The sequence below is a fragment of the Aedes albopictus genome, chromosome 2, assembly GCF_035046485.1.
Source record: "Aedes albopictus strain Foshan chromosome 2, AalbF5, whole genome shotgun sequence".
Lineage (NCBI taxonomy): Eukaryota > Metazoa > Arthropoda > Insecta > Diptera > Culicidae > Aedes > Aedes albopictus.
Genome location: NC_085137.1, coordinates 24,885,262 through 24,909,549, shown reverse-complemented (window position 1 = coordinate 24,909,549; position 24,288 = coordinate 24,885,262). Strand labels below are relative to the sequence as shown.

General features: G+C 40.5%; 1 protein-coding gene across 1 annotated transcript in view; it reads right to left on the bottom strand.

Annotated features, from left to right (window-relative positions):
- Positions 1–521: 521 nt before the first annotated feature.
- The window catches only part of LOC109622653 (alpha-tocopherol transfer protein-like), a 36,704-nt gene continuing 12,937 nt past the window's right edge, over positions 522–24,288 (bottom strand). The window contains exons 2-6 of the mRNA XM_020077060.3: positions 2,182–2,276; positions 1,832–1,985; positions 1,071–1,375; positions 860–1,010; positions 522–797 (exon numbers count right to left, since the gene is read on the bottom strand). Coding sequence (XP_019932619.3) covers positions 763–797; positions 860–1,010; positions 1,071–1,375; positions 1,832–1,985; positions 2,182–2,276 — 740 coding nt within the window. The 3' untranslated portion in view covers positions 522–762. The remainder of the gene's footprint in view (positions 798–859; positions 1,011–1,070; positions 1,376–1,831; positions 1,986–2,181; positions 2,277–24,288) is intronic.

The window sequence follows — 24,288 nt, the reverse complement described above, 5'->3', positions numbered from 1 at the left end:
GAGCGTTCTACTAGGATGTTGTAGCTTTCATTTGCTGCCAAGAGAACTCAAATCGGTTGACAGACGGCTGAGATATTCATCAATATGTTAAATGTCAAAAATCTCTCAAAAAGCTAACCTATATGACTTCAAAGTACTCATCGAAAGATATCTCGGTAACCAAATCTCCGATCGTAATAAAATTAAATAGGGTTCTACTACGATGTTATAGCTTTCATTTGCAACTAAGAGAATCCAAATCGGATATCAGACGGCTGAGAAACGTGCGTGACTTTTTTTTTATGTAACATACGCACACACACACATACACACACACACACACACACACATACACACACACACACATACACACACACACACACACACAGACATTTGCTCAGTTGGTCGAGCTGAGTTGATTGGTATATGAGACTCGGCCCTGCGGGCCTCGGATCGAAAGTCGGTTTTTCGAGCGGTATTTATACCCTTCTTATGGGTGTAAGAAGGGTAAAAAGAACAGTAAAAGAGTAAACTCAAATTCGTGAACCGTTTAGCTAAACATAATTTATTTACACGTACAACCTAATAACGAATAATTTTAAATCGAACATAGATATTTGAACCAATGGCTTCGTTTCGTCTTTTTTTATGGAATACTATTTTATCACATAATCATCATCATCATTATCAGAGTGCTTCCCAGTAAATGTGCTTCTTCTTAGAAGGTACTCATTCCGCAGAGTTGGTATAAGTACCGATTAGTTGAGCTTATTGAAGTACATCCTACACTTTTTTGGTGTATCCGTATGAATTGGCAACTAAAAATTTTAAAGTAAAACATTAGAATTTGCAGTTAGAAGTTGCTGCGTTATGAATTTACCTTCATATTCTTTTTGGTACAGTGCGAAAAGTTCTCCGACCAATCGTCCCTCGAATTCCGGAGCATCCAGGGTACCACCATAGCGTGGCCACAGACATATCGGATCAACGAATGATGTCAAAGATTTCCAGTCCTTGCCGTGGAATGAGATCTGTTGGGAAGATACATTTAGTTCAGCTGAACTTCATCCACATGACTCCCATCCCCATACCCTCTTTCGCAGTTTCTCCGACAGGAACGGTTTGAAGATGGTAAACAGCATGTTGAACAGATAGGAATTGTTCACGATGTGGATCGCCTTCAGTCGGATCGCAGTGCACTCCTGGACCCATTCGACGGCCATGGCCGCAAAACGGGGCGTAAATTGGAGAATCTGCGACAGCGACAGACCATCCATGTCCAGAATGACGATGGCACCGTTCAGCTGCGTTCGGGGTTCGGTCATACCGGCTTCGAGGGCGACCTGCATGGCGCGGAACAGATCGTTCAGGGACACTTTGGAGGGTTTCCATTTTCCTGAAATATGGAAATGATTAAGGTTGGTTACAATCTGCTATTTGCGTTTTCGTCTATTTTGATAGTTTTTGAAGCCTGATACATATGCAATTCACATGAGGTCCACACGTATTTCTAACTAGCGATATCAAGGTCTGTTTCCAAGAACGCTTTGAATTATCGGAACGTGCTTTGTCTTTCTGTCAACCACTGTAATTCGATATTGGATCAGACTATCATTTAACACGCGAATCGATCGATTTCTAACATCAGGAACTAGCAATCAACCAACAGTTGTTTTCCTCATTCTGATGATGGGGTTCGCCACTTGCTCTGAACGGATCCGAATCAAACAGGTCTTTCGTATACCTAACGACTTGCATATAGAACACTACACGCAATTGCATCGTAAAAATAGGTACCTGAAACCGTTTTCCCATGATGACAATCAACACTATCGTCTAGAGAGATACTTACTGCCCACTTGCATCACCAGAATCCGGCAGCCGTTTTGATCGCGCAGCGGTTGGAAGTGCAGCAAATCCTCATCGTACACGTGTTGCACCGTCGACGGCAGTAGCTCTTCGCACGCGTCCGGGTGTTTCAGTTTGAACCGATAGTAGCGTTGAATCTAGAGCAAAATTAGCGACAAAAAAAAACATATTTAATCGTAATTGCGTCTCGTCGCTGGAACAGAGATCCGATGAGAACTAATTGACACGGAACGGTATGGAGGTTAATGAGGAACCAAGCCGGCGCGATTCTGATTCTAGATGGGCGACGACACGTTGTTGCCGTTCACCTTTGGACGTTGATGGTTGACTCACCAGGGCGAACGCACTCGACGGGTAGAATTTACACGGTCGAAGGAACTTCATCAGAAACGAGTCATCGTCGATGGGGACGTACAGGGATTTTTCCTCTGAAAGAAGAACAAACAAGGCGGAAACATGTTTTAAGTTGTTTGGGAATGGTGCAAACCCAGACGATATGGCTGAGTGATGTTGAATAAAGCAAAATGTCATAAAGCACATTTTTTAACATATCCTGGGGCTGATGAAACTAATTATTTCCAAGGCCAAAATATCAGAGAATTGCGAGGCACGAATAAAATTAGCAGAGAATTTTACTCACAATCGGCCACACAGGACGATGATATAGAGCTCAAGGCACGAATCGTACAGACGCGACTTCTATATCTGAAAATGTTTTGCATGTTATTTGTTTTGAAATTTTCTTCACCTAGCTTTTGAAAAGGGAATATGAAAAATCCTATTTTTCTTCTTCAAAAAGTAATAACTCAATAACGAGTTGTTGGATTGAAATGACGTACATATTCGAAGATATTCGAGAAAATTTGAAGAAATCTTTTTTAAAAAAATACACAGAGTAATATTCATCGCAGACCTATATTAGATGTCATATAATTTCAATTTTCCAAACAGCTCACCCTTCGATTTATTATTTATTTCTTGTAGAAAGCTGACTTTCAGCCTCAAAACATGCCAAGTAGCCCAAAAACGTCGCTGCGGTGGCTACGATTTCAGAATCAGTTCTCAACCATTTTTTTTTTTAATTTTCGCGTCCTTGAACGATCAATATTTTTTCGCAAAAAAAATCATATCAGTGTTATAATTTTTAATTTTTTTTTTGGGTAAAAAAGTGACTTTTTTTTTAGAAAAATCGTTTCCGTTTGCAAAATAAAACATTTTTTTAGTTATTCCGATCGCTTAAGGACACCTCAATGTGCTCTGGTAATGTTTATGTTTTGGGTTTGCGCTATCAGTTGAGTCGTTGAACTGTAATCATAGTCACGGCAAGCACCTTTAAAGAAAACACGTTATACAGAAATTGTTAAAACTTTGGTAATTAGTAAACTAAGGTCTTTTTTTTACACGTGTAAAAAACGTGTTAAAAAAAACTCGAGGTAAATCTGAAAATATGTAAAGTGTCCTCACTTTCAATTATCCGAGGATTGTTTTAGAGAGTTAGAGTGGAATGGGAGAGGGTAGTGTAGTAAGGGTTGATTCTAGGGGTTAGTGGGAAGAGGGCAAATAATGGACTATGGGGCGCAGAGTGCATACTGGTTCCAAGGTAGATTTCAGAGGTTATTTTGGGGCGTTAAGGACTGACGGACGAAGCGAAGGATTACGGAGACTGTCAACACCCCACACCAATGAGGCATAGTGGTGTAGAGAAAGATTTTCCAGGGCACTCAAGAACTTCCGCGAGTAAAGACTTCAATATCTACGAGGGATCTACGAGGATGGATTGTTCTTACGTTACTTATACGGTGCAAGATCATACAAGTCCATCGAGCATTGAGCTGAAGAGAACAAATCCCCAATGATATTCTAAGTCCTTCAAGAACTTCCGCGAGTAAAAGCCGTTAGATCTGCAAGGGCAATCCATGGATTTGTATTACATTACTGATGCTGTGCAACATCCTACAGGCCCATGGAGCATTGTTGTGTAACGATCGAATTTCCAAAGATGTTCTGGGTTCCCCAAGAACTTCCACGACATAAGGCCTAAAGATCTACAAACATAGCCAAAGATTTCTTGCTACATTACTGATGCGTTGTAACATCCATAGGATGTTTGGAGCTTTGTTCAGTGACAAATTAATTTCCAAAGATGCTCTAGGTCTTTTGATAATTTTCGTGAATAAAGGCCTTAAGATCAATCAAGCGTAATCAACGGACTGTTCTTACATTATTTATATGGTGCAAGATCATACTGGTCCATGGAGCATTGAGCTGAAGAGAACAAAAACCTTAATATCTACAAGGGCAATCCATGGATTTGTATTCAATTACTGATGCTGTGCAACATCCTACAGGACCATGGATCATTCATGTATAACGATCTAATTTCCAAAGAAGTTCTAGGTTCCCCTAGAACTTCCGGGAATAAAGGCATAATCAATGATTTTTTGGTTCATTACTGATACGATGCATCATCGTTCAGGTTTTCCGGTTGGCATCTGCGATTGTGATTGCGAACTTTGGTCAACTCACTATTGAGTTCTCGCATTGGTAAAAGAGAGATGTGTGTGTAATTTCTGTTTGGGTTTGGTCGCTACGAAAAATAAATGTTGCTGACTTATTAGTTAGTTATATCGATTATACTCAATAAGTACCTCATTATGCTCTGTGCCACAAAATCCATACAGAATGAGCGGAAAACAGTCGAGCAACAATGCAACCAAACCTACCCAGCGAAAATTAGTAGAAATCACCACACAGCGAAACAGTCACTGACCATGCTCCATGGACTTGGAGAGTGTTGCAACGCATCAGTAAAGTAATAATAATCCATTGATTATGCATGTTGATCTTAAAGCCTTTACTCGCGGAAGTTCTTGGATTACCTAGAACATCTTTAAAAATTACATCTTTATAGAGCCGTGTTCCATAAATCTGTATTATGCTACATCGTATCAGTAATGTAACAAAAATCCATTTAATACTCTTGAAGATCTTAAGTTCTTTACTCGCGGAAGATCTTGGATGACCTAGAATATCTTTGGAGAGTAGTTTTCTACAGAACCATGCTCCATGGATCTATACGATGTTACATCGCATCCGTAATATAACACATTTAATTGATTACACTCCTAGATTTTCAGGCCTGTACTCGCGGAAGTTCTTGGGGGTCCTAGAATATATTTGGAAACTACGTCTCTACAGAACTAAGCTCTAAGGACCTGTAGGGTCTCCAGTTAGCCTAGTGGTTAAGGCTATGGATCGCCAAACCGGAAATTTTCTCGACTCCCTGGACATAGTGTATCATTGTACTTGCCTCACAATATACAAATTCATACAATGGCAGGCAAAGGAAGCCCTTTAATTAATAATTGTGGAAGTGCTCAAAGAAGAGAGGCAGGCCAAGTCCCAGTGGGGACGTAGAGCCAAAAAGAAGAAGAAGAACCTGTAGGATGTTGCACCGTATCAGTGATGTAACAACAATCCATCGATTACGCTGGTAGATCTCAAGGCGCTTACTCGCGAAAGTCCTTGGATAACGAAAGTTCTTGGATAACCTAGAACATTTTTAAATTCATTTGAAGTTAGAACCATACTCCAGGGACCAGCTTTAGGAAAACCACAATGTAATTCCTCCTCGCCCAGGCACCTAATTTGTCCATAAAACCTCCACCACCTTGAGTTTTGAGCGACCATCTTGGATTTTAGGCCACCATACTGGATATTCTGGTCGCTAGTTGTGGACTCTGGAATCTGAATATCTTCCCCATACAAAATATACTCACGTTGGATGGTTTTAAAGCCTAAAAGCTCTTGAAACAGTCGTCATTTAGAACTTTGGGCAGCAATTTTGGATTTTGAATCCCCATATTGGATATTATGGTCTTCATTGAACGACTCCGTACATCTCCTCCCATCAAATATATTTATATTGCATGGTTTTAGATCCTAAAAGAGTGCATTCAAATTTAAAGTAACACAAAATTTTAAACGATTTGACCGCCTCCCTTCCCACAAAACAACTTTTCTAAATTCTATTGTGTTCAACTGTCACCCCGTTCCGCGGATGTCAAAACGAAATCAGCTGATCCCATCTGTCTCATGGATAGCCTTACATATATCATGATGTTAGAGGTCAAAACTTCTTGAACTGTGGACCGCCATATTTGGTTTTGGGCCGCCATTTTGAATGTTTCGGCCACCATGTTTGTTCTCCGGACATCTACCTCATACTAAATCTACCCATATTGCATAGTTCTAAAGCATGGAACTCTTTAAAATAGCAAACATCTTTAATTATGAACTGCCACCTTAAAGTTTGGGGTGTCATCTCTGATGTTTTTGATATAGATTTTTGCCTTTCTCGTACACCAAGGTGTACCGAAAGGCTATATGTTCACTCCAAAAATGAAATCTTGATAGAACCCCCGGAGGGCCAAGTCTTATATACCAATCGATTCAGTTCGACGAGTTGAGATGATGTCTGTGTGTGTGTATGTGTGTGTGTATGTATGTATGTGTGTGTGTGTGCGTGTGTATGTGTGTATGTGTACAAAAATGTCACCTCACTTTTGGATAGTAAATATCATCTGATTTCAACGCTTTAGGTTTCAATCGACGCGGAATATTGTCCTATTGTTTCCTATTGAAAATGGTTTGAATCGGTCCAGCCGTTCCGGAGTTATGGCCATTTAGGTGTTCCGGACCGGTACCCCAGGAAGGGACCAGATATGAAATTGCAACAAACCCATGCATGCGACCCATCAAACCACGGCATTTTCGTTCATCTGATGAACGGTAAGCAGGAAAATAGTCGCAGACTATATCTGAACCGGTAGTGTTCCGGAACCGGTTCTGGGTGTCCCGCCGGAAGTGGCCAAATATAAAAGTGTACCAAACCCATGCATGCGACACATCAAAACGCAGCTTTTTGTATAACCTGATGAACGGTAGACAGGAAAATAGTCTAAGAGCATATCTAAACCGGTAGCATACCGGAACCGGTTCCGGGTGTCCCGCTGGAAGTGGCCAAATATAAAAGTGAAACAAACCCATGTATGCGACACATCAAATCACCGCTTTTTCTGTGACCTGATGATTGGTAAACAAGAAAATAGTCTCTGATATCTGATCTGGTAGTGTTCCGGAACAGGTTCCGGGTATCCCGCCGGAAGTGGCCAAATATAAAAGTGAACCAAACCCAAGCATGCGACACATCAAATCGCAGCTTTTTCTATAACCTGATGAACGGTAAATAGGAAAATAGTCGTGCACTATATCTGACCGGTAGTGTTACGGAACCGGTTTCGGATCATATCTGAACTGGTAGCATCCCGGAACCGGTTCCTGATGTCCCGCCGGAAGTGGCCTAATTCATACATGCGACACATCAAATCGTAGCCTTTTCGATAACTTGTACGATCAGCAAGAAAATAAGCTAAGCCCACATTAGAAACTACGGATAGTGTTCCGGAATCGGTCCGAGGTGTCTCGCTGAAAGTGGCCGAATGCAAAAACAAACCAAAAAAATATTCGCGACACATCAAATGGCATTTAAGGTATCCTGATGAACGGTTACAAAGAAAAAATATCCCAGACCATGCTTGGGAGAACTAGTAGTGTCCCGGAATCGGTTCCCGGTGTCCCTCCGGATGTGGTCAAATGTAGAAGGGAACCGAACTCCATGCATGCGCTTCATCAAATCGCGGTTTTTTCGATATGCTGATGAACGGTTATTAAGAAAATCAGCTGAGATTACGTTCCACAACCGGTTTTAGGTGTCCCGCGGGAATTGGTCAAATGTAAAAATGAACCATGTAAATTTTCTGGAACCGGTCAAGAGTGTCCCACTGGAAATGGACATATTTTTTTTTCCTTCCATAGGGGGAAAAATCTGCTCAACAAACACCATAACAGGAAGGTTAGGGTAGTGTGGGGTTTAGGCCGTCTTCTACAACAAAAGTAAAAGTCAGGACTACTCTATCCTCGACCCACTAAAACACATTCCTATGGTCGCCAAACCCTTCGTCTCTCCGGAACCACCAAGAAGGCATTGCTTCAGAGAGGGGCTAGTGCACATCGCACCCTCAAGGTTAGCTGCGTAGCCTGCAGCAACGAACATCGATGACTCGCTTTGGAGAGTCCATCACGGTAGCATGCTGGCACTTAGCCAGTTTCCCGAGTGGTCCTCGCCACTCCCTTTGTCCTCGGAAGGCGGGCAGGGTCAATCCCGCCCGCGCCCAACTGCTTTGCAGACATCAAGAACTGATGCCCACGTGCATCCCGATCTGACCTGCTGAAGGCAAGGGTATCACTACCCTTCAGGCCCTATCAGCTGCACCAAAAGGTTACTGACAGCAGGGTCTCCACCTGCCCCGACCCTTGCCGGGGAATGGAAATGGACATATATAAAAGTGGATCAAACCCATGCTTGCGGTATCAAATCGCTTTTTTGTCAGTAACCTGATGCGTGGATAATAAGAAAATAGGCACAGTCCACAGAAGTTACCACCGGTAGTGTTTTTAAATCCGGGTAACCTGATTAACAGTTTTCATAAACTAGTGAACATAAGGTAGTGTTCCGAAATCATTTCCGGGGGTCTCGTAAGCAATACAAAATAGACTGAGACTACATAAGAGGCTACCGGTGATGCTGCAGAAGCAGCGCTGGGTGCTTCAGCGGAATTACGAAAGTGAACTAAATCAATGCAAGCGATGGATATGTGTAAGAGAACCAAAAACCTAAAAAAAACTAAAACGATCTCATTAAATCATACAATTTTAGATTCCTGAGACGTAAATTTACAGTAGGATGGGTCAACGTTATATGGAAAAATTAAAATTTAAACGCATCAGCCCCGAACATTCTTTGAAATCTTTATTTGCGTCTAAAATTACTGCGCAAAATTTTGATGCGACTGGAGAGCGAGCTCTGTAATGTGGTTTATATTTGAATGTGATATAACATTGGTAATTCAAATTACAAAAGCCTGTATCCGCAATAATCGGGACACAGAAATACATCTGTAAATCTGTAAAAGATACATTCAAAGTGCTCAAATTTGGCCCAATAACATCTTAAGATGTGTTCATTGCACCTACAAAATTTCATGTGAATCGGTGCAGTACTTTTTGTTGTAGCAATTAAAGAGTAGAATGTGCGCCAATGAATTTTGTACAGCCCCTAGTTTTGCTTGTCAGCGCTGTAACTTTTGAATTTGGCAAAGGAAATGGCTGAAATTTTGAACACAAACCTCTCAATCCATATTCGTTGCATAGGCAAAATTTCAAAAAAAATTGATGCACTACCAAAAATTTTATAGTCGAAACATGTATTGGGACTGAACGTGATTTTAGCCCCTCAGACAGCAATTAGTCAGCACCCTTTATTGTTTCGATTGTACTATTGAAAGTACTATACCAGTAATCATCAAATTTTGCAGACATAAAATACACATTGTCAACTACCTTCTGTGAAAATTTCATGAAAATTGGCAGATAAATTCAAAAGTTATGAATAGGCAAACATCGCATATGAAAAACCCGAAAAATTTTCACAAACACTCACCTCTATCAACACCAGTAACTTTCAAACCAATTGATAAAAGTTGATGAAATTTTGCAAGAAAGTGTCTCTATAAGTATCATAACTGCTAATGAAATTTCATAATTATCGTCACAGAACTTTGAACTGTAGCGTAAAAGAACCATCTACCATGCGAATGAAAATTGGTCATGATTGTACAAAATGCTTTAAAGCACGTCTGTTTGTTTTCCATCCACAGTTAAAAGTAATGCATCGATTTTAATGAAATTTGGCACAAATAATAAACATACACCAAAGAGTTCTCAGTCAATTATTTGACCAATTTCACCGATTCACTACAGAGCTACAGCCGTACTTCTGTGTCCCGATTATTGCGGATACAGGCTTTAACTAAGTTTTGTAGAACAAATAGTTCAAAAATAGTGTGTTTTAATTTGTTTTTGTCAATTATCTTTGGAACATGCGTAATAAATTGTTATTCTTTCTTAGGCAAAGTTGTGGCCCCTGTTCCACTCTACACTTCGTTCTTTGACATCAAACTTCTACCTCTTATCGTTTTCTTGCAATTTCGATTTAAACATCGCATTGTAGATCATTAATTTGCAACTGTACGAGTAAGCACTTTTTTGTGCATTGTGCCGCTGGAGCTGACGCACGTTTAAATCGAAATTGCAAGAAAACGATAAGAGAAGTTTGATGTCAAAGAACGGAATGTAGAGTGGAACAGGGGCCACAACTTTGCCTAAGAAAGAATTTTAATTTATAACGAATGTTTCAAAGATAATTGACAAAAACCAATTAAACACACACTATTTTTGAGCTATTTGCTCTAGAAAACTTAGTTATTTAACTAAACCAATCTATTCAAAGATGCCATTTGATAGAAAATTCAATAATCTTTCGAATAAGTGTAAAAAAACTGCGATAAATTTGACCATGTACGTAGAACAATTTTTTTCACCATTTATGGTCCTCTATCACCCTTTAAAAAGTTTGCACTCAGGAACCTAACACTTTGTATTACAGCTGAACGAAAATGTGTTGAGAGCTACTGTGGCACATACGTCACTTATGCCATCATATGGGGTTACTAATAGCTCATTTATAGATGTCTTGCCTCAGGATAAATGTTGGACTATAAATAACTAGAATTCGAGGGAATATATTTCATAAATTATCGATGTTGACAAAAACGGAATGATATATTGACGAAATGTAAATGCACAGTTGCTCAAGAGCAAACTCTACTCTGTATAGTTTTGGAAGTACTGTTCTAGACCAACTCAAAGGTTTTGCAGCATAACTGATGAGCTTCAAAAGTTTGACATTGCCGTACTTACGAGGCAGTGAAGACGACCTTACAGTTGAGATCGAAATACGCATCTGTCAAAGGATGCAAATTCTTAGTGGAATTAAATGGAACAGTACTTAACAGTACTTAACCCCTGGGGGTTAATACCCCCAGGTTCATCATCATCTAAAGATCTCTCGTCTTGAGGAAAGTTGCACGAGAATCTTTGCCAAAAATTATGTATATCTTCGTAAGTGTGCAGGATTTTGAGGTATTCGAAGTGGTGCTGAACTTTTTGATATTGTTTTCATGTCTGAGGCCTTTTTATGAGTCCATACCCATGACGGAACGGGCTTGAACGTGAATCACCATCAACATTGCTCTCTGACGCTATTGACATCGGCAAGCCGGTTTGCTAACTCACAAACCTGTTTTTCGTCTATTTGCAAATTATTTGTTGTTTGTTTTCGTTTTTGGATTCCCAGTGACATTGATTGTCTTTGTTGCAAATTCTTAAAAGTCATCTTGTTATTTTCTTTGATTCCATAAAAAGTTCTAACGAGATTCAAACACTATCCTAGCCGTGAATCGAAAGTAAATCTTCCAAAGCAGCTCGTTGAAAACCGCAACCACAACAACAACATCGTCCCTCGCACCGGCAATTTATTATCGTTTAATTAAACCTCACCGGTCCATAAAAGTCGCACACTCATCAACGATAAATGATCCATCGGAAATGAGTATCGAGTTAACGAAGAGTCATCGCTTTTGTCACGTGTCGCCACCGCACTTAATCGCAACGCCATCATCATCAACCTGGCCGCGGCCCAGGTAGGTCTGCGGGTGTCAGGTGAAGCAAAATATTGTCGATTTCCAGCCGACTAATAAATTTGCAAAGCTAAGCAATCAGTCGCAGAAAGGTTCAATCAAGTTCAAAAGCAGCCACGCGTTCCGTCTGACTGGTGGTGTCGGTCGATCGATCGATGACTAGCTGAAATGTCTCCTCGCAACTTACAAGCCTATGTGATCTTGCACTTGACCGATCTCAAGAACATCCTCCTGGCGGTGGCGGCGGCGTCACACGGAACCGCCCGCGAGCACGTTGTGACAAACACGTTGGTGGCAAGGTCGACATCACCTTTACCATACCGAATGTTTGTTGCTGCGTTTGTTACCGACTGACTAGCCAAACATCAATCAAGCCATCGTTTTTGACTAGGGTTTGTTTGTTATCTTACCAAATTCTACTCACGTAAGGGTAATAAGTGCTCGAATGGTCATGCCATGCACACACCATTCAGTTCGGTTGGACTGGGTACGACGATTGCGGGGTGTCAATTAACCGCGCGCTTTTAGCTACCAATGTAAACAGCACAATTGCACAATTTTCCGCATGACATATGGTTTGGAAAATAAACAGTGTACATATGTGGATGGGTTCTTTTCAATGTGAATGCCGTTGTGGTCATGGCAGTGATAATCGTCGGCCGAAAGAAGGTGACACTTTGATGAATGAATGTTCGTAAATTTTGATTGTTTCAATAGGTTGACCTCTAAAATGTGAAGAAATAATCATCCAAATACTTGAAATGAGTTATTTTCACCCTGATCCTCCAAATGTAGCCGATGCGGTTAACACATAAAAGTACTGCATGACCATTGAGCTGCGGCTTATTTTTTAAAAGTTGTTGAATCCTGGAATTCGTAAGCTCTTTTGGATCCAAATGTTTTGTGTCTCAGAGAAACCTCTGAGTTTAAGCCAAAAATATTAAGATTTAGAGGTCGCGCAATAGCTTCAAAGTCGAATTTTCGAGTAATAAAAAGGTGTTTTCACTTCAAGTGCCATAACTTTTTCAATTTTCAACCGATTTTCAGACTTTTTTTTTATGAATTTCTCACAAATTAAATTTCGAACAAACTCGTAGAACATCATTTTTTTCCAAAGTCACGCAAAATATGAGTTTTTGAAGATTTAATTATTTTTTTTTATTTTTACAAAAAAGTTATAGGACTCTAAAACTTTTTAACCGTTTGACCAATTTTAAATTTTTTAGCTTGCTTTTGTAGATATTTTTGTTGCCTAAGAATGCTGTGAATAAACTGTACCTTTTAAAAAAACGTTTCAAAATAGATAAATACCAAAAACCGTTCAGAAACACTTATTTTATTGGAAAAATCAGACTTTTGGCAACATTTTAATAGTTTTCATGCTTAATTTTTAAAAAATATTCTCAATAATCATATGTAAGCCTTAAACTTCAGTTTTTGGAGTGTTCTGAATCAAAAAATATTTTCAAGTTCGAAATGCGAGAAAAAAAATGAAAAAAAATCCTTCAATGAGTTCCATATTCCTAAATATGATGCCAAGTATCTGGTTTGGAGTAAAAAATTGCAAATAATCGTCAAAAACTCCAATTTTGCATGAAAAAAACAAGTTTTAAGGCATGTTTTGGCAGTTTTTGGTGAAAAGCATCGTAAAAATGAAAGTAGTCAGTTTGTTTAGGATAAAGATAGGCAACAAAAATATCTACAAAAGCAAGCTAAAAAATTTAAAATTGGTCAAACGGTTAAAAAGTTATAGGACTCTACAGTTAAAAAATTTGTAAAAAGAAGAAAAAAATGATTTAAATCTTCAAAAACTCATATTTTGCGTGACTTTGGAAAAAAAATGATGATCTACGAGTTTATTAGAAATTTATTTTGTGAGAAATTCATAAAAAAAGATTGAAAATCAGTTGAAAATTGAGGAAGTTATGGCACTTGAAGTGAAAACACATTTTTATCACTCGAAAATTCAACTTTGAAGCGATTGCGCGACCTCTAAACCTCAATATTTTTGGCTTAAACTCAGAGGTTTTTTGAGTCATTTGAATCCAAAAGAGCTTACGAATTCCAGGTTTCAAAAACTTTTGAAAAATAAGCCGCAGCCTAATGACCATGCTGAAGGTGACGAATTTGATTCGCAGCCCATCCAAAAACGTTTCGTAATAGAAATTTTCCTGCCTACCTAGTGCATAGAGTGTTTTGGTGCTTGCCTTGGACGTTTTCCCAATATCAAAAATAGACAATTTACATGTTTTTGAGCCTAACACTCATTAAAACCAGGGATGGGAACACTCACTTGCGAAGAGTCACACTCACTTGCTGTTTTCTCAGCTCAGAAGCGGGCTATCAAGAAACGATGTATGGACGACTTTTGCCTTTTGGTTTTGTCTAAAAGTTTGCCGAACAAAGTATGGGTCGCACACGCATATCGAAGGCGTGAGGGAGCTGCGAAGGCAACTCTCCACGAGGTGAATGTAAGTTACACTCACCTCGTGGAGAGTCGCTTTCGCTGCTCTGTCACGACTTAGGTATGGGTTTGCGACCCGTACTCTATTCGACAAACTTTTAGACAAAACCACAAGCTACAAGTCGTCCATACATCGTTTCCTTGATAGCACGCTTCTGAGCTGAGAAAACAGCAAGTGATTGTAACTTTTCGCAAGTGAGTGTTCCCATCCCTGATTAAAACAGCCGCCATTCTGACTTGTGGCCCGTCATTTGTATTAAGTTGTGAAACGCCATCTTGAATTTTGGACCACCATCTTGGATTTTTTGGTCAAAATTATTACTAAATATTCTCATTTTCCATAGTTTTAGAGCCTAAAACATAATAAAACAACTGCTATCTTGAATTTAGAATCGTGATGGGTGATAGCAGAGGTGCGATCGGTTGGTGGCCGATCGACGAAAGAATGTGCAGGTTGAGGATCAAGGGCCGATTCTTCAACTTCAGCATAATAAACGTGCTCAGCCCACACTCCGGAAGCACTGATGATGACAAGGACGCATTTTACGCGCAGCTCGAACGTGAGTACGATCGCTGCCCAAGCCACGACGTCAAGATCATCATAAAAGATTTGAACGCTCAGGTAGGCCAGGAGGAGGAATTCAGACCAACGATTGGTAAGTTCAGCGCCCAACAGCAGACGAACGAAAACGGCCTACGACTCATTGATTTCGCCGCCTCCAAAAACATGGCCATTCGTAGCACCTTTTTCCAACACAGCCTCCCTTATCGTTACACCTGGAGATCACCACCACAGCAGACGGAATCTCAAATCGACCACATTGAGATTGACGAACGGCACTTCTCCGACATTATCGACGTCAGAATCTATCGTGGTGCCAACATCGATTCCGACCACTATTTGGTGATGGTCAAACTGCGCCCAAAACTCTCCGTCATCAACAATGTACGGTACCGGCGACCGCCACGGTACAACTTAGTGTGACTTAAACAACCGGATGTCACCTCAGCATACGCGCAGAATCTTGAGACCGCGTTGCCAGACGAGGGCGAGTTCGATAAGACCCCTCTAGAGGACTGCTGGAGTACAGTGACGCAGCCGAGAGCACCATCGGGTACGTGGAACGGAATCGACGAAGAGTGAAGAACGGTTTTGGAGGAGAAGAACGCAGCGCGGGCGGTAATGCTGCAGCAAGGGACCCGACAGAACGTGGAACGTTACAAACAAAAGCGGAAACAGCAGACCCGTCTCTTTCGGAAGCAAAAGCACCGGAATGCGGCAAAAGCCTGGAAGAAGCGGAATACGAAGAAATGGAACTGCTGTGCCGTTCCCAAGAAACACGGAAGTTCTACCAGAAACTCAACGCATCCCGCATCGGCTTCGTGCCGCGAGCCGAAATATGCAGGGATAAATACGGAGGCCTCTTGACAGACCGACGTGAGATCATCGAAACGTGGAAGCAGCACTTCGAACAGCACCTGAATGGCGTGAGAACGTTTGTACGGGAGACCACGGCAACGGAGGAAACGACAATGTCAGTGCAGCGGAGGACGGAAATGAACCAACTCCTACGTAGAGGGAAGTTAAGGATGCCATACATTAGCTCAACACCAACATAGCAGCTGGTAAGGATGGTATCGCAGCTGAACTCATCAAGATGGGCCCAGAAAAGTTGGCCACCTGTCTGCACCGGCTGATAGTCAGGATCTGGGGAACCGAGCAGTTACCGGAGGAGTGGAAGGAAGGGGTAATCTGCCCGATTCACAAGAAAGGCGACCATTTGGAATGTGAGAACTTCAGAGCGATCACTATTTTGAATGCTGCCTACAAAGTGCTATCCCAGATCATCTTCCGTCGTCTGTCACCTAAAACTAATGAGTTCGTGGGAAGTTATCAAGTCGGCTTCATCGACGGCCGGTCGACAACGGACTAGATCTTCACCGTACGGCAAATTCTCCAGAAAAGCCGTGAATACCAGGTCTTAACGCATCACCTGTTCATCGACTTCAAAGCGGCATACGACAGTATCGACCGCGCTGAGCTATGGAGAATCATGGACGAAAACGGCTTTCCTGGGAAGCTGACTAGACTGATCAAAGCAACGATGGACGGTGTGCAAAACTGCGTAAGGGTTTCGGGTGAACTATCCAGTTCATTCGAATATCGTCGAGGACTGCGACAAGGTTACGGACTCTCGTGCCAACTCTTCAATATCGCTCAGGAAGGTGTGATGCTACGAGCCGGGCTTAACAGCCGGGAAACGATTTTCACAAGATCCGGTCAATTTGTGTGCTTCGCGGATGACATGGACATTATTGCCAGAACATTTGGAACGGTGGCAGAGCTGAAACGCGAAGCAGCAAAGGTCGGACTGGTGGTGAATGCTGTAGTGAATGTAGCAAGTAATTGATTGAAATTAGTTGAGCGTGCTTTCGGAGCAGTACTAGATTGACTGCGAAAGCCATTGATAATGATGACGGCTCGGATGATGATGATTCTTGGTCGAAAATGTGCGCTTGCTTCGTACTGGAAGGTGGTCTCTTCATTCTTTCTGAGGAACATTAATGAAAGGGTAGAAAAATATAGCAGCCAAAAGGAGAAAGAGAGAATGGTTGGCTGACTGCGTCGCTCATGCTGAATGATGGGAAAAGTATGCGTGCGAATGGACAGCGAGAGAGTGAGTTAGAGCGGGTATATCAACGAAGAATGGAAGTACCGATACCGGTAATGGAATGAAATGTGTATGTGAAAGCGAGACAGTGATAAGTTCTGGAAAGCGTTCTGCAGAAATATGGCTGAAGCTTTCCTCATTCTGTTGGCTATACTTCCGAGTAACGGACGCGTTCAAAATTTCTCTAGATTTTAATTGGGACGCAAAAAGAAAGTTGGTGTATACTACAAATTGTTGGAGAAAAATAGTGACAGCCCCCTGGTAACGACGACGATCGTGGATGTGTGACAGGTCCCCGGTCGATGATGACAGTAATGACGACGACTTGTGTTGAGTTTGTGTGTATTGTGTAAGCAAAACCGAACGAAGCATAATTGCTGATGTATTGTGCACTATATTGTTTGTTATGATTTAGTCCGTACTAGTCCGTTGCGAAGTAAAGTTGTTTGTTGACAAACGTATTCCGCGTACTTAATCTTTCTTCGTATCACGCGAACCCCGGGACGGGTATTGTCCGGTCGAACGGTAGTATAACCGTATCCACTGTGCCTGGGTTTCCATCAGGTAATGGGCTCAGATTGCGCGAAGAAAGTAGAATGAAAAAGTGTGTGGATTGAGAGACACTTTGTAGTGCGTTCTATATGAACGATCTGTGTAATTGTTGTTATATCCCGGAGACTGCAACGGTTTGGTTGCCGACGAAGAAAGTGTGGGAAGTGTCGTCGGCGAGATAATAGAGCTGATCGCGAGAAGAACTAGCTAGCTACGGACAATTTTTGTGAGTTTTGTTTGAGGAGGAGCAGAATTGGCTAATGCGCCGAAAGTTATTCGGAATCATTCTGCAACGGACCCATTTTGTTGTGCGATTCGTTTTGTTATGGACGTTAAGGAGACGTAGCTCAGTGTGGCGTTGAAACGAGTGAATGAAATAGTGTTGAGTCTGTAGTGGTTGGGTTGGAAAATAAAACGGTTCACAGTGGTCCAGAAAGAAGATTTTGTGAGACCAAAATAAAAAGGCAATAGTTGAAAATATTAAGAAAATGACGGACACAAACATTGTTTTTGATCGACTTAACGAGTCCAACTGGGGAACCTGGAGATTCCGGATGGAGCTAATGCTTATGAGAGAGGATCTATGGTCGACAGTTAAAGACCCCAAGCCTGAGTCAGCAAATGTTACATCAGTATGGAGAGGAAGGATGAGAAAGCGCGAGCAATGATCGGATTGGCTTTGGAAGATAGTCAGTTGGCCCATATTCTTGATGCTGTAAGTGCCAACGAAATGTGGGAGATGCTCAAAGGCTATCATGAGCGAGGTTCGTTGTCGAACAAGGTCCATGCTCTACGGATACTTTGTTCGATGCGTTTAGGTGAAGGAGAGAATATGTCAAAGCACCTTGTTGAAGCTGCAGAATTGGTTCACCGTTTGGCAAGAATGGGGGAGTCGTTAAAAGAACATTTGGTTGTGGCGATTCTTCTGTCAAGCTTGCCAGAATCCTACAATCCACTTGTCACCGCTCTTGAAGGCCGCCCGGAAGAGGACGTTAAACTAGAGTACGTGAAGGGAAAGCTTTTGGATGAATGGCGGAGAAGATCTGAGAAGCGGAAACAGGAGAATGCTCAAGAGGAAGTGAAGAAGTGCTCAGTACTGCCAGAAAAACGAAGTATTCGGAAGTGCTACTATTGTGGAAAAGACGGCCATATCCAGTGTTATTGCCCGAATTTACTGAGAAAAATAGCAGAAGTGAAAAAGAAAGAAGATGAGGCGAAATCATTGGCGGTACAGCATCCAGAAGCAGGAAGTAGTAGTCGGGGAGCGTGTTTCACGGTGAAGACAGCAAGTGATGTGCCTGTGAATCAAAAATGGATTATTGACTCTGGTAGTTCAAGGCACATGACGAATACAACAGCGTGCTTGAGTTGGTGGAATCCCTGTGTGGAAAATATAGCGCTTGCAGACGGAAGAACATTAACGGCCAGAGGAAGCGGACAGGGAAGAATCGTAGGACGCGGACTAGAAGCAGAATCCGTTGAAATCAAACTGAAGGAGTTGCTGTTTGTTCCTGGGTTGTCTGTTAATGTGCTATCGGTGAGCCGAATGACTGATGCGGGCTACTATGTGCAGTTTGGACCTAAGGATTGTCGCATTATGAATGCTGAAACTGTGATTGCTGTTGGTGTTAAAAAGGAAGGCCTGTACTATCTTGTGAAGAAAATGTAACTTTGTTGGTCTCGGTATTGATCCAGGAGGAGTTCGAGAAGGATCAGTGGGCTGCACTAAGGAGGAGTGTTGGAGAAAAATAGTGACAGCCCCCTGGTAACGACGACGATCGTGGATGTGTGACAGGTCCCCGGTCGATGATGACAGTAATGACGACGACTTGTGTTGAGTTTGTGTGTATTGTGTAAGCAAAACCGAACGAAGCGTAATTGCTGATGTATTGTGCACTATATTGTTTGTTATGATTTAGTCCGTACTAGTCCGTTGCGAAGTAAAGTTGTTTGTTGACAAACGTATTCCGCGTACTTAATCTTTCTTCGTATCACGCGAACCCCGGGACGGGTATTGTCCGGTCGAACGGTAGTATAACCGTATCCACTGTGCCTGGGTTTCCATCACAAATGCCTCAAAAACAAAGTACATGTTGGTAGGCGGAACCGATTACGACCGGATCCATCTGGGTAGTAATGTTACGATAGACGGGGATACCTTCGAGGTGGGGAAGGAATTCGTCTACCTCGGATCCTTTCTGACGGCTGACAACAACGTGAGTCGTGAAATTCGAAGGCGCATCATCAGCGGAAGTCGGGCCTACTATGGGCTCCACAAGAAGCTGGGGTCTTAGAAGATTCACCCACGCACCAAACGCACCATGTGCTAATAAGACTGGTGGTCCTCTACGGACACGATACATGGGCCATACTGGAGGATGACCTTCAAGCACTCGGAGTTTTCGAGCGACGCGTGCTAAGGACGATCTTCGGCAGTGTGCAGGAGAACCTAGAGGAGAACAGTGTGTGGCGGAGAAGGATGAACCCAGCATCCAGAAGGTGGCCAAAGCCGGTAGGATACGGTAGGCAGGGCATGTTGCAAGAATGCCGGACAACAACCCTGCAAAGCTGGTGTTTGCTATTGATCCGGTTGCCACAGGAAGGCGTGGAGCGCAGAGAGCACGATGGGCGGACCAGGTGGAGCGTGACATGGCGAGCATTGGTCGTACTTTTGTTGATTATGTCTTGTCTTAAATGTGGTGTTGAACAAATAAATGTATGCATGTATATACATATATAGTAAATAACGTATATAACCATAAAATTCTTAAATCCTTTTTTACAGCTGTCTCATTGCCTTGTGTATTTTAAAAAGAAAACTTTTTTGAGTGTCGTTCTATTCATTGTTATGTCAATTGCTTCACAATAACTATTATAGCAGGACACCATTCTATTAATAGGCCCTTTAATGCCATATTCAGTACTCTGGTATTGCACGTACTCGTAGCAGGTAGCAGAATGAGAATCGCATTTAATGCTTTTGATGGAGTGCTTTGCATCGCTCCTGTAACAGCAATGGACGCAAGACGTTGAATTTTCGCAAGCTTTGATTGCGTGGTAGCGTCTTTTGTTTTTGGTAACCAGACAAACGAAGCATACATCACTTTTGGCAGTTTAAATCCACATTATAATTTTTGGTTTCAAGCCCCGCTTCCTGCCAATAGTTTTGGAGCATAATCAGAACGCACTTGTTGCTTTACCCATCACGGACTCAATTTGAGCATTCCAGTTCAGTTTGGCATCCAAAATCAAACCTAAGTAAGTATTTGACTCGATCACTAGAATGAATTTGCATCCCTCCAAGCCGAAAAACTTTTTGGTTGATTTTCCTTCTCCTAGTGAAAGGGACAATTACGACTTTTGACGAGTTGATGCTAAAGCCCTCCTTAATACACCATGAATGTGTATAGTTTAGGGCCAGGAAATGCCTTAAAAGTAAGTTTTTTTATTCTGTATTAACGAGATTTTTAGCCTTAGGCTAGTTAATCTCGGGACCCACGCTTTACTTCCCTTCCGAAGGAAGAACTCACATTTTGCGAGTTTGTCGGGAGTGGGATTCGATCCCAGGTCCTCGGCATGATAGTCAAGTATTCTAACCATCACACCAGATTCGCTCCACTTAAAAGCAAGTGACTTTGTTTTTGTATACAGACATACATACCTCATCACCTCAATTCGTCGATCTGAGTTGATTGGTATATGTGACTTGACTCTCCGAACCTTCAATCGAAGAATCGTTTTTTGAGTGAAAATTTAGTCTTTCAGTATACTTTGGTGTACGAGAAACATAAAAGAGCTTGAGAACATGGACAATATCAAAGCGTTATATGACAGGTTTACACCAAGCAATTAAATTCAGCAATATTTGAAACCAATTTTAACCCTCTATAGACTGTTTCAGAAATTATAAATACACTAACGATTGACTGCCATTTCAATTTGAGCACAATATCCAAAAAAGTTTCTTCTAGCTCTTATAGTAAACATGCTAACGAAGCAAATAATATCAGTTTTGTTGATGTTTCTAGTGAAAGTTAAAAAATAGAGCTCTGTAAACTAGATGATTAAAATTTAAAGTTGCACAAAGTGGTCAAAAATGTTCCATAGTAGAAAAGAAAAAAATCTCACAGATAAAATATTTAAATTCCAAACACAATAAAAATTGCTGTATCGATAATAAAAGATATTTCTTGATTGGTAAGAGTAATTGTTACTGGAATATTTGATAAAGAACCACCATTACGGGCCTTCTCGATACAAAAGTTTTTGTTTATAATTTCTCAACAACGCCAGTAGCAACAAACGTTAAGCAAACGAATGTCTTAATTACTGCTTATTGCATTGGTTTTTATGGTATAACAAGCTTTGACATCTGAAGGATCGAAGGAGCTGAAAAAATAAGTTTGTTTAGATAAAATGCGTTCAGGAAAGCTAAGAAACTGTGTGGCAAGTCTTAAGTTCCGTAGAAAACCTTAAAAAATTAGAAACTTGATCTCCGAAAAAATGTTGTGGAAATGCCTTTATCGATTTTTCCCAAATTTTGATCAAGGCATTCCTTAGACAACTTGTTGAGAAAGCGAATGTGATAAACATTTAGATGATTTTTAGTATTAAGTGATAAATATGGTGAAATCATTTAAAAACACCTTTGTGCAAATGCAAAATTGAAAAATTAAGTTATTTGTTAGAGAACTCGACTGTTTTTTAAAATATCAAGACAATTGAAAGGAAATATTAAAATATGGAGTACAATATGCTATACTCTGAAAGAAGTTGGTAAAAATCATTAGAACAGTTCATTTAATTTAATAAACAAAGTGTATTTATAATTTCTGAAACAGTCTATAATACCCAATCCCGCCTCTAGACGGGGTATAGTTTGAGCATTTTTGTAATTTTTGTTTCGTGGAAAATCAAAATTTTTATATTTTTGGCTAACATTTAGGACTGTTTTGTATATCCCAAAATGGTTTTTGGTGTATTTTAAAGCGTATTTACATTTTTCAAAAATCATTGAAAAATTGATGTTTTAGTCACCTCCTAGAAGTCATTGTTTATTTTGTATTGAATCGCTACAATTAACATATTTTAATTTTTTCCCAAATCATTCTATCCTAGTTTTATAGTTTAAGGGAATCGAATACACTCTAAAATTATTTACCTTAAAATTACACGGAAAATAAAATTTTCTATGAAAAAAAATTAAAATAAAAATATTTCAACAATAATCATGAAATCTCAAAATGTTTGCTTCTCAAAAAATCTGTACCCCAAAAAGGCTTCTAGAAAAAATATAAAACTGTGGGGATGTTCAAAAATAAAAATTAAAAAAATCAAAAACTGAAATTCACGAAATCGAGAATTAAAAAAAATCACCTTCCAAAACATGTTTAAATCGATTTTAGATGACGAAAAATGATATTTAGATCAAAATCAAAAATTTGGGTATTAGATGGTTAATTGATAGATGCTGTCTAACGATATAATTTTATCATGTCTTGTTCCAGAACAGATTTATTCATATTTATAATTGCACTGCATCACATTCAAAGTGCAACCGGTTACAATTTTTCTACCGCCTCCTCCATCCACACGCACCATAAGCTCTTGCCTTGCGCAACCCAGCCAATAATGCAGTAATGCGGACGCGAATCGCTCAAGTTGAGCTTCTCCGTTAACCTAGACCTTGGGCGGGAAAGGCGCCTGATGCCTGATTCAAGTTGAAGTGCTGCCGACGCAGTTACGCCGTCGTAGGTACGTAGACTTGCTACCGCTGCTACTATTGCGCATTGAGCAGCTCCCTGATCGCCTGCCTACTACTGTAAGATGTGAATTGCACACACGCAGCCGGTAATTAACACATAATCGCCTGCCAGCCAGCAGCAGCGGTGTATGGGCTTATCTTTACACCTTATGATTAATTCATGACATTCGTCAGGCGCAACTGAAACTGGCGAGCTGGGAATAGCCGATTGTTTTGATTCTGAGCATTAGTGTTTTTTTTTGCGTTCTTACTAGATTTTAACACTGCTTCAAATTTTTTATCATGAAACTGACGTATTTTGCAGAAACATTAAAATTTGTTACAAATACTGAATATCTCGTGTTTAGTATCATATCGGTGAAACCAAAATTATAGACTTCTCTGTATCGATTTTCTCTTTGGGTTATTGTTGAAAATTAAGTCAGGTGGTGGTGTGGAGAAGGATGGTTAGAATTTGCATCTATAACGTCAAAAATAACTGAAATGATTTCCCAACAGATAAAAAGACACTATCATTACAGTAACTCCCGCTTGATACTAAACGCAAGATTTCATTGAACACTACTACAGGAGATTAATCTTCTAGCAAGTTCACCTAGAGAATGTGAGGGTTAAATATCTAACAGTTAATTGCACCGAGTTTGATAGTTGCACTGGAGGTAATTGCGTTCTACCGAGAAACTCATTGACTTGATTCTGTACTCTGTAGTGGCTCTAATAGTGAGTATCGCTTCGGAATAAGGAAGCGTACTCACAGTTAGATTAAAAATAAGTAATACTAAGGCACATTAGTATACAAATACTTTACATGATATGGACCAAAGAACAAACATCTGTTTGAGAATATTGAAATTCTGATGAATTTAAACTGAATTGAACTATTCTACAAATAGATTTTCGTTATCAATTTCAAACACAATCAACTCATCCATAACATCATCAAGATTGGTCAAATGAACTACACTAGAGGCAGCTTTGCAAACCATATTTAGTAGTATATTTCCTACAGGATTTTTTTTTTGTTTTTTTTCTAATCTGCATTTAGGTTTTTATTCAACTTCAATAAAATATACTTTTATGATGCCCACAATAAATATACTTTCTGCTTCATCGACACGGTCATAAAACTATTAAAACTTACGATAGAAGGCACACGCTGTGGTAATTTATGGCACGTATTGGAAGCAAAGCGGAAACTATGGTAGAATGGTAGATGGAAACCGAAACCGAAAAAGAATGCGGCTTACAAGAACATACACGTGATTAGTGATAAAGACAAAAAGACACAATAATATTTTTAGGAACTTCTAAACTAACTTAGATTTGACA